The sequence below is a fragment of the Melanotaenia boesemani genome, chromosome 12 (assembly GCF_017639745.1).
Source record: "Melanotaenia boesemani isolate fMelBoe1 chromosome 12, fMelBoe1.pri, whole genome shotgun sequence".
Lineage (NCBI taxonomy): Eukaryota > Metazoa > Chordata > Actinopteri > Atheriniformes > Melanotaeniidae > Melanotaenia > Melanotaenia boesemani.
The window spans coordinates 15,816,089-15,834,019 of record NC_055693.1 but is presented as its reverse complement, the minus strand read 5'-3'; the positions used below and the strand labels follow the sequence as shown (position 1 = coordinate 15,834,019).

The 17,931-nt window shown below is 38.4% G+C and overlaps 1 protein-coding gene across 2 annotated transcripts; it reads left to right on the top strand.

Moving 5' to 3' along the window:
* The first annotated feature begins 2,422 nt into the window (after nt 1–2,422).
* Nucleotides 2,423–10,207, top strand: LOC121650209 (immunoglobulin superfamily member 3-like). Of its 2 annotated transcripts, none has more exons than XM_042001594.1 (10): nt 2,423–2,742; nt 3,294–3,665; nt 3,796–4,215; nt 4,379–4,783; nt 4,926–5,300; nt 6,187–6,555; nt 6,653–7,045; nt 7,146–7,556; nt 8,813–9,196; nt 9,292–10,207. In XM_042001594.1, the coding sequence occupies exons 1-10, from the start codon at nt 2,676–2,678 to the stop codon at nt 9,462–9,464; spliced, it is 3,369 nt and encodes a 1,122-aa protein (XP_041857528.1). In that variant the 5' UTR covers nt 2,423–2,675; the 3' UTR covers nt 9,465–10,207. The 2 variants fall into 2 exon arrangements, with proteins under 2 accessions (XP_041857528.1, XP_041857529.1); XM_042001595.1 differs by having other exon boundaries at nt 2,438–2,742; nt 3,297–3,665.
* The last annotated feature ends 7,724 nt before the right edge of the window (nt 10,208–17,931 follow it).

The following is a 17,931-nucleotide window of genomic DNA, read 5'->3' as shown; positions in this document are numbered from 1 at the left end:
TGCTTGTAATTTCCCTAAAAAGTTGCTACTGTGGTCAGATAAACTTTGCGTTGTACGAAATAAAAGATTAAGTTCTATTACAATGTGAAAAATTATAACTGGTCTAACACTGAGTAGTTCTCCCTCATGTGGCCAAAAGAGCTCTGAGCAGTCTGTGCATGATCAAAGAACATGTAACAGAATCAAAGGTCAATGACAGAAGCAGTTTTTGAGGAGCCCACTGCTAGTCTCTGAAAAAAGTTTTCTACTCTGGGGTAAAGCTGCTGCCATATGGATGGAAGTGGGCGCTTGGGTGACAAAAGGAAGATCCATGTGAATGCCAGTATGCCAATTTTTCCAGCACAGGATTCCGATTTAGTTGGTGGTTTTAATGTTTAATGTTTAAGGTTTGATTAATGTTGCTAATTGCTAAAAAGTAGTATAAAAATTAATAACTTTAAATTAAATTTAAAAAATACTTTATTAATCATCAAAGGGAAATGATGTTGTAGTAGAAAGTGCAAATTTAAGGACATAAAAGAGGACATTTCAATATTTTAAAATATTAAAATTTAATTTTTTTTAATGCCACTGACTGACTATTATCTTTTATTATCTACAGCTCAAACAAAAGACTTGACCCAGCCCACTTTTCTTTATATTTATCTTTAGAGCAGCCTTGGGAGACTTTCATACTAGCCAATCAATCCAAGGCAAAACAAATTTGTTCGTGTTTTGTGACAATTCAAAGTGCTTTACATAAAACATTAAAGCATCACAGTGGGGTGCAGGAAGCAATAATAAGGGCATTTAAAAACAAACTTAAAAAATAAAAGAAATAAAATAAAATAAAAAGAGAAAGAAAAAATCTAAAAACAAAGGAAAAAGCTAAAATGGAATAAAATAGAATTTAACAGTTGTTTTGACATCAAATTAGTTTCCATTTCTGTATTTGTTTTTAAAAAGAATATTCTTAAGACAGGGTAGTTGGATGTAGTTGGCTTTATTAATCAGTAGGTACACAGGAAAGGAGTCAGAAAGAGATGACATGCAGAAAGGCCCATAGGCTCTACATTATTAAAACAGTGTGGAATGATCTTGCAGAGAATAGAACCAAATGCAACCAACATCCTAAAAAGAGCTTTAAAATGTCCATCAACTGTACCAACTATGTTTAACAAGGCTCCTTCACTGGTATGGATTACTCCGCTTAAATATATACTGAATATATCTTTTTATAGAGGAAAGAAAGAAAGAAAGAAAGAAAGAAAGAAAGAAAGAAAGAAAGAAAGAAAGAAAGAAAGAAAGAAAGAACTACTTGCCTGCTTTTCTTTCTTTCTTCCTTATATAACAAAAAAATCTAATCAAAATAACTCTTAAGCAATGGTTCCTTACCTCAGTTAGTTTCTCAATATTTTTTTTTTAAAAACTCTGAACCTTGCAGTTTCAGTCAGTTGGTTGACCAACTACCACTGAGCCCCATTTCCATCAAGTGAGTCAATATGTGGACATTGTGCAGGACTGCAAATACCTGGGAGTTTTTATTGACAATAAACTGGATCAAAATTACAAAACGGGCCAGAGCCATCTCTATTTTCTAAGTTGGCTCTGGCCCTTCAACGCTGGCCAAATGATGCTCAAGGTATTACATGAGTCTGCAGTGGCAAGTGCCCTGTTTAATGCTGTTGTGTCGAGGCAGCAGGGCTGATGCAAACAGACTCAACAAACTTATCTATAAAACCAGTCATGCTGTAGATATGAAACGGGACTCTCTGACGGTGGTGTCAGAGTAGGATGCTGTTTAAGTTAAGGAGTGTACTGAACAGGTCTTCACACCTTCTCCACAATGTGCTGGATATCCTCAGGAGCATGTTCAGCAATGGACTCATTCCACCACACTTCCACATAACTCAGCTCTGTAGAGTAGACCTTTAATCGCAAGCTCTTGTAAATGTATCATATCTGATCTAATTGTTAAAATCTTTATTGTATTATGTTTATTTAATTCTACACCTCATTGTACATTTCAGCCGCTAAGTGGCACTATTACCCCATTTGAGGTACAGAACCGACTGAGCCCAGACTTACTTTTGTCCAAAAAGGGGCTCATTTTTACCTATGCTGTTGCCTAGCAACACATTTAAAACTACCTGTTCTTTATCTGTTGTTTGACCTTACATGGAGCTTTAAGAAAAATTAGAAATCTAGGCTAGAACAACCCTTACAGACCGGAAGTCGCGTAAAACTTTATCATTAAGAACGAAACAAAACACCCAGAAATGAAGGGACACTGAAAGACGACCTCACCTGCCTGAGTTGAGGTATTTACGCAAACACATATAAACTAAGTTCAAACGTGTAAAAATGGATTACAGTTGCTAAGGTGTTTTATCTCTAAGTGTTAATTTATGTTTTCATTTTTTACCCCGTTTCTTGTCAGACGGAGGTTTCCGTCCACGCGCACATCAAAGTGTATCTTTTTTTTTTTTTTAAAACTCCACAACACTCCACCTCCGCACGTACGTGTCTGAGAAACATACTGACACTGTGAATGTGGGGAACAGGCTACCTCTGACTTCCTCTTGATGATTATCATGAAGAGGAAGTGTAAGCCACCTAAATTAGTCGAAAAGGCACGGACATCATAGCAGCACACTGCGCTAAGAACACCGTGTTGCCTTTGAAGCAGAGTCGGGATGAGGTGTTCCCAGCACACCCTGTGGAGGGCCAGTTTGCTGCTCTGGGCTCTGCTCCTGCGATGTGGTAAGTAGGACACTGAATTCCTGTAGATACAGTGGCCTCAGGTGTGTTTTATAAGTTAAAAAAATACGGACGGTAATTGCAAAATAGTTTCCTCAATATGGCACTTAAGAAAAGAAAATTGTCATTTTAAATTAAGAAACCTTTGTGATAAGTGGTTTATAGGTTAAACTTAAATTTTTAAGTAAAATCATTGTGTGTGTATCTATGCAAAATATTATAAATATAGAATAAATCAAAGTAACATTAATCTACTGTTTTACTAAAGCAAGCTCAATAAAAAAATTCTTGCAACTTTTTCATTGCAAAAATTGTAATAATAACTTTATTTGAATGAGCATATTATCCCCGTAAGAATACTTTACTTTACAAATAAGACTTAATCATTGCAATGTGCACCATGACTTGAATGCAACAAGTTTTGCTTTGCATATCCATGTTATACAGATAAGTTTGCCATTATTAAAACATGACTGACAGTTTGCATTGTATCATTAAACTGGCTGAAATATCTGTTTTTGCTTATTTTATTTTATTGTCTGTGCTTTGCTAAGCAGAAGCCGCCGTGGACACTGAAATACAAGCTGGGCCTCTCTATCGTGTAGTAGGCACTCCGCTCTCTATTTCCTGCCATGTGAGTGGCTTTTCCAACAAAAATGCTAAACAAGACTTTGAATTCAAAATGGAAAAGCCTGGACATTCAAACTCTATCAACATCATCAGTTCCAACAGCCCGCATTTCAGCTATACCAGTCATAAAGACCGTGTGGACAGCAATGATATTTATCTGACATATGTAAATCAGACTTCAGTCCTCTTTGAGATAAGAAGTCTGCGCAAAGATGATGAAGGGGAGTATACCTGTCAAGTAGTTAATTCAGAATATGTTTATAATGGAATCTACAGTGCTCAGACAACTCTTAAAGGTAAACAATCAACTTTTTCAATGTGATTTTTAAAGTCTATTTATCTGTTTATTTGTATTTACATATGATATTTCCAGAGAAAGAAGTCTAAACATGTGGAATTTCATTTTTTATTCATGTGGTGCCATAGTGATTAGCGACTCCCTAAGTGTTTCATCATCTGAAGCCACCACCTCACTGAGCTATAATGAAGGCGAAGATCTCACTTTGGCTTGCCAAGCCTCCACCAACACCTTCCAGCACACACATCTGTCTTTGGCCTGGTATCTCCATAAAGATGGGGAGGACAACCCTCAACCCATCATTTCTCTGGACAAGGATTTCACACTGAGCCCAGGACAGGGGTTTGAGCAGCGTTACAACGAAGGACTCATTAGCTTAGATAAATTAGGAGGGGACACATACAGGTTGAAGATGGCTCAGCTTGAGCCGTCAGACCAGGGTAAGATCTTCTGCCGTGCTCAGGAGTGGATCCAAGACCCTGATCGTTCCTGGTACTTGATGCTTCAGAAGGATGCAGAGAAGATTACCCTAACAGTCAAAGCTAAAGGTTAGTAACAGCAATCATTCAATGGATTATGTTCACTTCTGCTTTATTAAGTGGCATGTCTTGACTAGTGTTAACACTTGTTTGCAAAGGCACTGCGGTTTCTTGACAGGATGTGTGTTTCTTTTTATTGTCTTGCTGTTTTTTTATCATTTGCCCAACTTAGAAGTGGTGCCAGACATGTCATCACTGGTGGTGAAAATTTCCACACCACAGACTACCCTGCAAGAAGGCCAAGAGTTGTCACTGTCCTGCAGCATAGACACACAGAACCAGGAAGGGAGGTTCTTCTCTTTAGCGTGGCTTCGGGGAAGCAATGAGCTGGCCCGCATTGGTCCTACCGGCATTCTGTCAGTACGGCTGGAGTACAGAGGCAGAGAGAAAGAAGGGGAGCTCAGAGCCACACGGACTGGGACCAGAGATTATCGACTCATGTTAAAGCCTGTCAAAACCAAGGACCAGGGAGAGTATGTCTGTAGAGCGTGGCCTCAGGACAGAAGCCTTGATGGGACCTTTTCACAGGGGGCAGCCCAGGACTCCAGCTCCCAGATGATCATCATCTCACCCGAAGGTTTCTTGAAAATACAGATTTTCTCTTTTATAAATGACATATTATTTCTGAAAGTTTGTATTTATGTTAACAAAATGAATTTTCACGAATTATCTTCTCAAACAGAGTCAAGTAATCTGTCTGCTGTCTTATCTCCTCACAGAAAGTGGGCTCTCAGTCGAAATGCAAGACACAGACAGAACTGTAACCGAAGGGGGCAGGTTGAGGCTTGCCTGTAAAGCAGCTGGTGTTAAAGGTCAGCTCTCTGTCACCTGGCAACACAAATCTGCATCCTCACCAACAGCTCTCATCACCAGAGTTATCAGTCTACATCAGGATGGTGTTACGGAGAAAGCGGATGAATACACGAGTCGTAAAGTAATAGCGACACGTCCAGCGGCTGACAACTTCATCTTGGAGCTTGATGAGGTCACACCCTCTGATTCAGGTGTCTACCAGTGCACTGTGACTGAGAGGAAATCCAACAACTGGACTCACAGCCAGTCACAAAGTGCCACTGTGACTGTGAATCCTATTGGTAAGATCACCTCAACCTGACTTTTCAAGACAAATAGTAAAGTATGTATATTTTTCTGTTATCACATGTTTTGATCATTCTTTCTTTCTTTCTAAAAAAAAAAAAAAATAAGAATAATCACACAATTTTAACTTACATGGGAACAAGTTTTTAAGAACAAGTGACTGAAAGTCTGAGTATTGCTCTGCCTGTCTGTTTAGTCTGTAAGATATAACAATAAGTAGGCAGATGGACATGAATTATTACTTAAAGCATTTACCTTACACATTTACAAGCACTTTAGCCTTTCCTGCAACATCGCCATCTGTCCAAACTTTACATATGCATGCTAGAAATGTAAAGAATTTACATAGCAAATTGCTGCACCAAAGAGGCTGTGCCCTTGCATTTTCAGCACTGTGGAAGCTCCCTTTTTCATGCTACCTCAGATCAAAATACTGTATGGAAGAAATATTTGATTCCTCTTCAGTGTGTTATGTTTCTTTATTGTACATTTAAGAGTATGAAGTTGAAAGGCCCACAGTTCACACCAAAGGGAGACTAAAAATCTACACTGTCTGAAAAGCCTTTCATGTTTCTTCTGTCTCTTTTCTACACTACCATCATTACGTTTTCATTAACATCAGTTTTGGAGTTCCAGACTGCACTTGATCAGGAAAAACAGATTTTCTCAGTACAGCTAACACCACAGAATTCTTTTAGTTAACCCAAAATTTAAGTTCAAGGTCAAGTTTCCATTTGTTTTTAAAGAAAACAATGCTAGATAATTAGTGTATAGCTGAGAAAAGAAGGTGGAAAAACTTTAGAGTTGTCATGCACTCATGCTTCTTGTTTACCTTCACCTGAGGGTGGACAATTAATGATGTGTGCTGGATTTGTATCCCAGGTTCACTGGTGGAAGTGTCTCTGAAAAGTCGCAACACCCAAGTGACCATAGGAGATACTGTTAAGTTGATGTGCCAGGTCAAAGGACCACGTGTGCCAATTACTCTGACGTGGAGTCTGGAACGCAATGGCTCAACCGAGGATATTGTGACGCTGAACTCAGATGGCGCTATCAACTGGTCTGAGGGCCAACAACAATACCAAATAAGAGTAGAAAACCAAAATAACATGGTCGTTTACTACATGCAAATCATCAGTGTCAGCCAGAAGGAGGAAGGAGTCTACGGGTGTAAGGCGTCAGCCTTCTTGTTGAATGCACATAAAGAGCTACACCCATCCAACCTGCTATCTGTGAGAGTCCAGAAACCAGGTACTGTAGATATTATGAATGCTTTTGAGCATTTTGGGATTAAGTACATTATGTTTTTCTCCTTTCTCACCACAATAATTTTTGTGTCCTTTTCTAGAGAGCAAGCTTACTTTGTTGTCCAGCCCCAGCATGACACAAAATATCAACACTGACATACAAATAAGGTGTTCAGTTGCCTCAAATACCTCTGTATCTTCTCTATTTGATGTGGCCTGGCTGCTGCAGCAGGGACCAGGAAGTAAGATTATTATAAGCTCGGACCGGAAAGCTCTTGTCACCTTTGGGCCTGAGGTAGAGCTGAGCAGCAGCCAGCGAATCAGCATGAGGCGCACCGATGGCCCTAGTTTTGAGTTGACTATTCGGCAAGCTAGAATATCCGATAAAGGCACCTATGTATGCCAGGTGGTGGAGTGGCTACAGGATCCTCACGGAGAGTGGTATTCACTTCCTAAAAAGTCTGTAACCACGAAGCTAGTTGTTACTGAGCCTGGTGAGAATTTTATTTTCTGATTGGCAAAAGTCAGTCCATACATGTAGCATGTAACAAGTTTAATTTCTCAGTTTACTTATCTTATCCTTCTCTTCTCTAGCTAATGACCTTCTTTTAGATAAGAACAAACAACAGCTGACTTGCCAAGAGGGAGAAGAAGTAGAGCTCCAGTGCAACATAATCTCAGATGCTTCCGGTGCTTCCTTTTTCTACAAAGTCACCTGGCTATACGCACCAGACAGTTCCTCCAACAATCACACACTGGTTGAGCTGGAACACACTGGTCTGCTGAAATACCCAGAAAATCAAGTTATCAGAAGCCTACAGGGACGGCTTCATCTCTCCAGACCGACCCAGAACAACTTCCAACTCAGTATCCAGGGGGCCCATGAAGAGGATGGTGGCATCTACTGGTGCCAAGTGGAGCAATACCAGCTGGATAATAAGGGTGTCTGGCAACAAAAGGCCTCAGAGAGTACTGATTTCACCACGCTGGCTGTAAATCTTGCAGGTATGACATACAGAAGAACAGCTGTTAGCAGCTTTATGTGACACATTTGTGTGGGTTTTTTGCGTACATTAAAAGTTCTAGCTGGGAAACCTTATTAATATTTTTTGAGACGCAGGCTAGCCAACTGAGGTTTTTTCAACCACTGAGGTTATACAGTATGTAACCATTTTTGGGCAACATGGCTACATAAGAGTGGCTTTCTGACACAGAGAGATATAAATCAAACTAAAAAGAATAAAATAAATTAAACAAAAACAGAAAAAATATCTGTGCATCTCTGTGCATCTGTTAACTATAAATGTTCACAACTGGGTCTTCTGCTGTTTTATCATCATATGTAAGATTTTCCAGAAACCCGGATTTCCTTATCTACAATAATACTAAACACGGTAGTCACTTTAGGTTCTGTTTTGACAGCACAAACAAAAGTAAAAGGAGCATGTCCCGGATGCATGAGAAATATGCTAAACGCAACGTTAATTCAGCTTCATCCCTGGAATGATTTCATTCATGCACCATCTTGTCTTCCCTTTTGTTCCCCAGTAGAAGCTGCAATAAGATATAGACCTGACCAGAAATAGGTGCCAGGAAGAGAATATAAAATGGAATAAGACAGATAAAAAGCAAGAGATAAAAGTATGAGAACAATTGTCTTGATAAAAGGCAGCAACAAATGTTTTGTATCTTGATTTAAAACAGATGATAGTTTCAGCAGACCTGCAGTTTTCTAGGAATTTGTTCCATATGTGAGGAGCATAAAAACTAAATGCTGCCTGTCTATGTTTAATTTTGACTCTTGAAATAGAAAATAAACTTGAGACATCCCAAATTTATTGTTTGTAGGTACTGCAGTGCCTCAGAGGCTTGCAGTATCTTGTAATCTTAACTATGTGTGCACATCTGCATGTATTTTGATGACTTGCAACATCCCATAGCTGTTTCTCAGCAATATGACCACTTCTCTACTTTTAACGTAACACCTCTGTTATCATAACTCTTTGTCATGTCTCTTCTCTGTTACACAGCAGTCCTACTTTTTCTCCCTTGCTGACCCTTTTATTATTACAGATGTATTTTCTTGGGTGTTATCAACGTCTGATTTTTGCAAAGCTTCACACAGGCTCACACACTCCCTATTTACTTATTTATCAACAGTCTGTCTCTCCCTTGAAATGTAATTAAAGTCCCATTGATTAGTTTGCCATGTTATGCTCAAGTGTAGTAAAAGAAAGCTTTTCCCTTGTTCTCTTTCACAGAACCAAACCTCTTCCTTGAAAAGAAAGAGGTGCCGCTGAATGTCAGCAAAACAGATCATTTTAGCATCTCCTGCATCATCACCCGACAATCAAGCAATGAATCCAAGTTCCAGGTCACATGGTTTTGGCATAAAGATACACAAACGAAACAACAACCCATATTCACTGCTTACACAAATTCTACATTACAAACAAAGCTAAAGGACGGGGTTTTAAGTTTTGGACATCCGCTGCCTGGCCAGTACATCCTTACAGTGTTGAAGCCTGAAGACAGTGGCATGTATTTCTGTGAGGTAGAGGAGTGGCTCCCATCGCTCACTCATGGATGGAGGAAGGTTGCAATGGACAAGTCAGGAAACTTGGCTGTAACTGTTTTTTCAAAGGGTAAGCACACTTGAGCTTGATAAGCACTTTCTCATGAACGTCTTGTACAATTATTAAAGTTAAAATATATTTATTTTTCTGTTGTTGTTCTGCAGAAGAATATGGAGCCATCTCATCCGGCACCTGGATATCGATAATTGTGGTTATTGTCATCGTCTTACTTTTGGTTATATTGCTTCTGTTGGTGAAAATATGCAAAAGCAAGGACTTAGGAGGAAAGAAGTCAGGCCCATCTCTCTGGACTGAACAGGTTCCTCTGAAGGGATGAACCTCACAGACTCGATCATGAGGAAAGAAAAAACAAACTGTTTTTCTTGTTTTGCAAAAAATGTTGCACAATTTAAAAATTCTTTACATGTTTTTATTTTTTTAGCTCTTTTTTAAAATGTATCTGTTTATAATGTTCCATAAAAATGCCCTAAATGTTTTACTCTCTGTGCAGATGGGAATAGTTCAGCCTTTATGAATCAATGAGATTCATTATAACTTTTAAATTAAACAAGCGCTTCTCATTTTCATGCTAAAGTTCCTTTTTCATGATTGTGACATTTCACAGTGACGTGTTGAGATTGGCAGAACTCATGGCTTTACACCCACAAAGAAATGTTCTTGCACTGACTTTCTGTTGGAGCCTCATCTTCTGGCTGATGCTATGTCTTTGAAAAGGAGAAGGTAAAGCATTTCTTGTCTGCTGTTGCAGCTTTGCACAGAATGTGGTCAAAGTTAACCTTTTTCTGTATTAGTAATGCAGCTATGAATCAACCAGGAAGTGCTCTGTGGTTCTCTACAGGATGACTGTGTGGTCTGCAAATCTGATGAGCTGTGCATATGTAAACATTCTCACAAACAGAGACTTTGTCGTAGAAGGATGCAGCCGTTTATGTAATTTTGCATGAGACATGGAAAAGGTGATGCATTTGTGGGCTTCATTGCATTAAATAAAATAAGAATATTTTTTCATTGCAGTGAGTGAATTCTTATAAAATTTTAAATAAAACAATATGTGAAATACTTTGAGCTTTCATTGCTATTTCAGTTAAATGTAGCATTTTCACATCCTGAAAGACAGACAGAACAGAAAATGCATCAGAACATCCAGGCCGGCATCATTTGAGACGCTAAATATCTGCTCACAGAACCAACACAGAGACAAACAATCGTACATGCTCCAAGGCTTTATTTAACAACACCCATTAACATAACAGGCATGTTTATAGACTGTGGGTATAAGCCAGTGTAGTCTGGAAAAATGCATGCATGGGGAAACAATGCACGTTCCCTGCAAGTCCCCCGCTTGGATTTTAACCAAAAACTTTCCTGCTGTGAGCACTAACCACCACCACAGTGCAGACCCCACTTTAGACATAGCTTTACTATGATTTTACAACCAATTTGACATATTTATAGAATTATTCTTTTTACCCTCAGAAAATGTCATTTTCTAAAATGCTACAATGTCTCAGTAGTGGGCACCATCACAACACGCTGCACCAAAATAAAGTAAGCGCTCCTCATGTACTCATAGAATCAATGTTGCTTTAAGTTGCTATAAGTTCCTGCAGAAAAGACAAACCTGACTTAATAAAGCAGTTTCTTTCTCATCTTCTTTTTCCCAACATCTGTCCAATTAATGTTTAACACTCCATCTGTATAAGTGTCTGTTGATCAATAAGTTTTGGTTCTTCTTTTGGATTTAGTTCATGTTAGATTTCAGATTCATAGTGTTATTTCCTCAGATTGTTCTTATAGATTTTCAGTTTAGGTTGTCTTTAAATTCAAGTTGAGAATTCTGTTGTTTGTGTCCTGTTCTCATTTCACTCCCAGTTCTCTGTTGCTCTCACAAATTTTGGGCGTTCTAATTTGGATTTGCCAGCCTCCTGCTTTTTGTTTATTTCAAGAAAAAAGCTTTTGTTCCTTTATCCCCTTGCCTCAAAGTCCTACACTTGGGTCCTAGAAGGAGCAAGGGTCTCTTTCCTTCCATCGTTTGTCAAAGAGATTGGAATATGATGAAGTTATTCCTTTTCCTTTTGCAGAAATGGGCCACAGCCCCAGATTACTACAATTCAGTGGAAGGGTTTTGCCTGATCTTACAGTTATGTAAAACTTAAGGTAAAACTCTGGGTTTTCTAAGAAATGTACATGACAAAAATTAAACTAAAGAAAAGCTCTCTCAGATTCAAAATGATGATGTGCTGCCTTTGTCCTTGAAATAACATTTTCACAATATGATGGACCAACTCCTTTTGAACTTTCCTGTAAATTCCACTTCATTGAGTTTCTATGACAGTATTTGTCAGAGTAAACTTCTGAATTTGGGAAGCAAATCAATGCTAATGGTCATGCAGCAAAGACAGAAAGTAGCAAGGATAAACTAGTGTGTCAGCAACTGTGGCCCCATTCCACTCTTTTCCCAAAGAAAGTCTCTAACATTAACATATTGAACAGTCCTATCACTGGATTTTGTTTTCACAGGAGTGGTATTGCGTTCAGTTCATTGTGAAAAGTGGGATTTACAAGGCTACATCCATAATCCTCTCCTTTCCTAAACCCATTTGTGTTTGCCTGCATATATCTGGATATTTTAAAGTGTGTTATTTCTATTGCTGTGGTCTCATTATCTGATTAGATATCAGCTTGATATTCTGCCCTCATGTGCCATATCTATCTATCTATCTATCTATCTATCTATCTATCTATCTATCTATCTATCTATCTATCTATCTATCTATCTATCTATATATATATATATATATATTTATGGAAGTTTTTCAAGCCATAATAGTGTAGCTGATATTGTTTGACTGTGAGTATGTCATCATGGAAAAATGTGTTCTTGGAAACACCCAAAAGTACATGTGTGCTTGCTCAATCACAAAGTGATTATGAGTATTTACAAAGGTGTCTATATATCTCCTTTTGGAGATTTTGGCTACAAAACACAAGTTGTGGGACTCTCATCTTGTACACATACAAAGGTCTCACAAAACTTGTAAACATGAAAGTAATTACATGCAGTTATGAGAGCTGCAAGGCTTCATGAGTACTCATGGGTTGAAGCATGTTAATGTAAGTTGTAGCTAGTTTCTCAACAGCACTGATGTAACTACTTACAAGTATAAAAAAGTAATATTAAAGTAGTTGGACATCTAGTATTAAAAATGGACTACTACTCGGAGGACATAACTGGAGACACTGATTCATTGTTTCATTTAGTTGTCTGGTTGGTTGTGCAAGTCGTCTATCTGGTTTACTGGCACACCTAAAGGGCACACTGCCAACATTAATCTTGTTTTTACTTGTACTTTCAGTGATATCTTGACTGTTGAGTAGTTTCATCATGAGTAAATATATCCAGAAGGTTTACAATGAAGTTGCTTATACACTCACTTTTCTTACCTTTTAGCAGGATGAAAAACTAAAAATGCATCATCATTCACTAATTAAATTAGCACATCAGAATAGTTATTGATGGTTTTCAAGAAAATCCTAAAGAATAAAGGTTGATAGTTGGATGATTTGCCCAAAATGTATTATAGGTACAGGTATTATTTCTTTAATGATCCTTTGATTTTCCTGTCAAACAGTGTTCATTACTGCAAACCTGCTGGCCAAGTCACTGGAGCAGAGCAGTGCTGGTAAATGCAAACACTCAGGGCTTGGTCATGTGACACATTACATCAGATATTACCGCAGTGTGGAAACATTGTCATGTTCACAGCTGTATTCACAATTCCTCAACTTAAACAAAGGTACTCTTTGCTTATGTTTGACATATAATTTGTGTAAGTTTAACAATGCTTTTCCAAAGTCATGTTATATACCCACACACACAAATATACACACATGCTAAAGAGCACATTTGATCATAGTTAGCCCTAAAACCCTCTCCAAAATGAGAGGATAATTTGTTCTGGCAGAGGTAATGGCATAACATACAGGGGAGTGAGACACTCAAACTGCCATCTGTATGGATTACATAACATCTCTCAGAGAAAGTATAGTCTTCTCTGCATCTGAGAAGCATTGCCTCTTCTCACCTCAGCTCATTGAATTTCTTTGCTTTTACCCTCAACTCCTCTCTGCTCCCTCTTGGCTCAGCCTTGCCTTTGATTTTCTCTTTTCTCAAAAGGAGAGGACACAGCCTGACTACTGCTTTCTGTTCCTAGTTGGAATGAAAAGCTACTTGGGTTTTCTCTCTGTATCTTACCATTCGTCAACACATGATGGAGCTGTTGTTACTTGAAAATGACAGAGGAGTTTCCATCTTGACATTCCAGCATCAAACCATAAGGTCTTGAATCTTTTTAGGTCTTGGTCTTAAATACAACTGTGGTTATTAGGTCATGGATTAAAACCACCAACCCTGCTGGGCACCAGCAACCCAGGACCTCACAAGCCCAGTTAAATAACTTGTTGCCAGCTGAAACCTAATCATCCAAGTGTAATTATCCAGTGGGAGGATCTTACCTATTTGCTTAGTTAAATCCAGGTGGTGACTTTTTTTTTTTTTTTTTTTTTTCGGACAGGCAGTTTATACAGACAATGGAAAGATGATAACATAAAGTTTTGTGCATTGCAAATCATGAGTCTATTGTAAAAGTGGAAATTATTTGAAAGTGGCAAATAACACTATCTGCTGGACAGAGATTTGTCAGGCTATGGCAAGATAAGCTGCCTCATTGGTGGGGCTTTGCTACTCCAGAAATGAAAAACCAAATCTCAGTAGGCTCAGTTTTGAAATGGATAAAAAATTTCATTTTTTGGAATCTGTATTCTTGATTGAAAAAAAAAAATCTCAAGCTATGATGATATGGGTACAAAGCAGTTCTTTGCTTTGCATTTGTCTGGATGCATTATAAAGAAAAGAAAAGCTTCCTTTGCTGTCATTATCAGGAAGCAGAGGTATAGAAATCCATTTATTTGCAGTGTGGAATAGAACACAGCTTGTCTGTAAAATGTTGGACACAGAGATATACAATTAGAGAGGCTGGAAGTTGGCATGACAACTTTACACCTACTGCTGCACATGGTTAGTTAATTTATTTAATCACCACTTTATGTAATAAGTGAAAACAAGCCCAAGTTTATATAGGTTCATGTAGAGGCAAAATGCTTATACATTAACCAGCCACAACATTAAAACCAACAACTTACTATTGTTGCTTCACATGTACTATTAAAGCAAATAAAAGAAAAAAGAAAATGTAAAAATCCTTTACTTTCTATTTTGAAACTTCTCCACAACGCGACAGAATAACAAGATATGTAAAGTAACATAAGCAGTGAGAGTCTTTATTATTCAGTACATCTCTGTTTACAAATATGTGATTTGAAGTAGCGGCAGTTGAGAAAGCAAAATGATCATGACTGACAGGTTTGTTCAAGCAAACACAGGAGCTATTACTTTATTTATCCAACTCCATTGCAGCACACAAATTTATGGCCTCACAAACTTCCTACTAAACTGTTCAGAGCTGTCTGCTTTTTCTTGTTGAGGCCTGATTGTTATCCCCAGAGACTGTGCCGCCTGGTAGAAGGAGCCGCACAGTCCAAAATAAAAACAGCTTAAATGGTGCAATATGAAGTAATAGCCTATTCTTTTCTCTGTCAAGGGAGATCTCAACAAACTTGCTTTTTTCTTTCGCTGCACTCTCACACTCTGGAACCGTATGAATGAATACCCCAAAGCTGATTTATCTGTGCGACTTCTTTTATGGTAAGGTAACTCAGCCAATTGTGAGCATGTGCCTTTCATATTTGTGTGCCTACCTGTCAACATGTGTACGTGCATATGCTAGCACCGAAACCTTTAATCATGTGTGCATTTTGTTGTGCCTCCCCTGACAGAAAAACCAAAACACAACATTTCATTAAAAGCACTGCATGAAGTATATATTGATTCATGTGTCAAAAAAATCTGACTTTGCTGTTTTTTTGTTTTTTGGAGGGGCTTGCTTTCTTCCATTGTATTTTTTGTTGTTGTTTTCTTTATTTTTTCAGTAGGTGGACGAATACGAACAATGATTCTTAACTGAGTCTTGATTGAGCTTTTTTCTCCTTTGTTATTCCATCTTGCTGATTCTCAAGAGCCCACTCTGCTTAACAAGACAGCAACGACATTTCTATCCCACTGACAATCAGAAAATAGATTTGTCATTTTGGGATTAATGCAATATACTCTCCAAAGCTGATAAAATGATACCACTCGCCCTGACTATGCTTTTGCTTTGAGATTGTTGGCTTCCTGTGGTGCAAGCCCTGTAGTTACTCTTGCCGTTATTTTCACACTAAAATCTTGCAGAAATTAGTAGGTATTTATTGCAAAAACATACTAAGAGCGACAGGTGCGAATAACAGATGACACGTGGGAGAAGCTAACTTTGCAGTCTGATCAAACATAACTAAAGAGACATTCATAACATAAAGCCTAAGATGTCAGCTGCAAAATAACATTTTATATGAACTCTGACTTCTGACCGAAGCTGCTCGCATAAACTTTCCTGGCTAGGAAATTGGGAAAACAGTCGTTAAGCTGCTTCAACTCTGTTTGTGTTCAGTTTGATGTTATCTGATTTTGATACAGACAGAGCTGCTGCTGACAAGAGGCCTCTTAGCGAAAGGATGAGAGGAGAGTGAAAAATGTCATCTGCTTCCAAAACATTCATTCACTGCTGTCGCGGAGCAGGACAGCAAATACAGCTATCAGAGAGTTGGATCGGCTGAGGCCATCCAAGCTGATGATCAGCCAATCCAGCTTTAGTCACAACCAATTGCTATCAGGGTCTCGCCTCCATCATGTTTTCCTGAAAGGTAACAAGGGAAGAAATGTCATGGTCATTTTGGCTTTAACTATATCTCCTTGTTACATGTACTGTCAGAGGAATGATAAGAAGGAGTTTGCTGTTGCAGTTTTGCTGGGTGATATTATGTTTTTCAAATTTTACTTTGTGCAGCATCTTTATTTTAGCCAATCATTGCATTTGGTTTCGTCAGCCATGTCCATGTCCATAATGCAGCTGTAGAGAAGAAACCTCTGTTGTCCTACTGTACCCCTTATATCATAATACAAACGATACAACCACAATTAGAGAAACCTGAAACTGAATGAAAATGTTCAGCTGCTTTAATCCACTCTGTTTCAGCCTCTGTGGATTACTGTGTTTGCCTGCATAGCCAAATTATGCAGGAAAGACTAAGATGGCATAAATCAGCTCAAAGCTGAAGCCAGGTAGATCCATCAAACAAACAGTGCCAATCTGTTGTATTTGCTCATTTCTTTGTTTCACTTCTGGACTTTTGACTGGCTGTGCATTGCCATCAGGACTCCACCATCCCTACTGGAGTGAGATTACTGCAAATTCACAGGCAAAAATGTTTTCATTCCTCTTTACTGGTAGCTTACGTGTGCGTCTGTCAGTTCCTCTGCACTCTGAGCAATTTATTCATGCCATATTGCCAGTTTTGACGGATGCGTCGCCTGTGACTAAGATGGCTGATGTCTTCATTAGCAGTGGTTTAGATGCTGCACTACCCTCCCTCCTCCCCCCAAGTCACCAGCAATGATGCTCTGCTGCGCCCATCATCCTCTCTCTGTGTGTGAGGCGCCATCCCAACTGCTGTAGCACTAAGTCATGTTGCTAATTAGCTGACAAACACTCCACAGTTCCACTAAGGGGCTGGCAGTTTTTACAACACCACTATTTGTATACTTGGGCAACTACTAACAAATATGTAAAATATACATTTCCATATGACTCATACACTCAAATGCATATGGCCATACAAGGTTGCATGCATTTAAGAGGTTTTTACTCAATGGATAAACAATTTTTATATTTAATGTGTATTAGATATTAAATATTTAATGTGGAAATTAGGCTGGAATATCCTACTACAACTATCCCATTAAAATGGCACTGTGGGTACCATGGCAACCAACTCCTTGAGAATATTAAGGGTAAAGGGGAAAAAAGTTTTCTTGACATATAAAACCATGTAAAGCTGTCATCTAGCGCTGTTATATCAAATCCACAATGCTTGTTGGGGCATTTTATGTGATGTTTGTATCTTCTCCATCCTGGCCCACTGGTTGAAACACATAAGAGTATTATATGTGAAAGTGGCTGTGTCTCTGTCTTTGTTTTTTTTTTTTTTTTTGAGCAGCTGGTTTATGTGACAGAGCGGCAGGCAGGCCTGTCTACATTGTGAAGACCTTGCAGAATGACACAGCAGGCCTTCAGGGCAGAACCATGGTCTGGTCCAAGTTCACATGTAAGTATATCACTTATTCCGGTCTGAATAACAGTCAAACTCAAAGTCATAATGAAGCTAATGTCAAGTCCAGTGTTATTGCAGCCTTTCTTTTATCATCAGCCTGTGTCTGTCTAAATGTGTGAAAAAAATGTAGTCAGATAAGGTACCTTTAGATTAAATATAGTTGCTAGCTTGAATTAGACTTGAAATATGGCTGTTTAGCTTTTTTGGTGTATTAAACTGGATGCAACTGTGTAATGAACTATAATAATTTGTAAACAAGCTGTAACTGAACACCACAAAATAATCTTTCCTCTATTCATCTTACTGCCTACTGGAAACAATGTGCACATAGCTTCACACATAGCAATAAATTGCTGATACAGTAATTAGTTTGCATCCTAACCATGCTGCAGTCAGATACATAAGTGCATGTAGGCTTTCTTCTTGCTGAAATAAAATAATTGTAAATATTACACAAT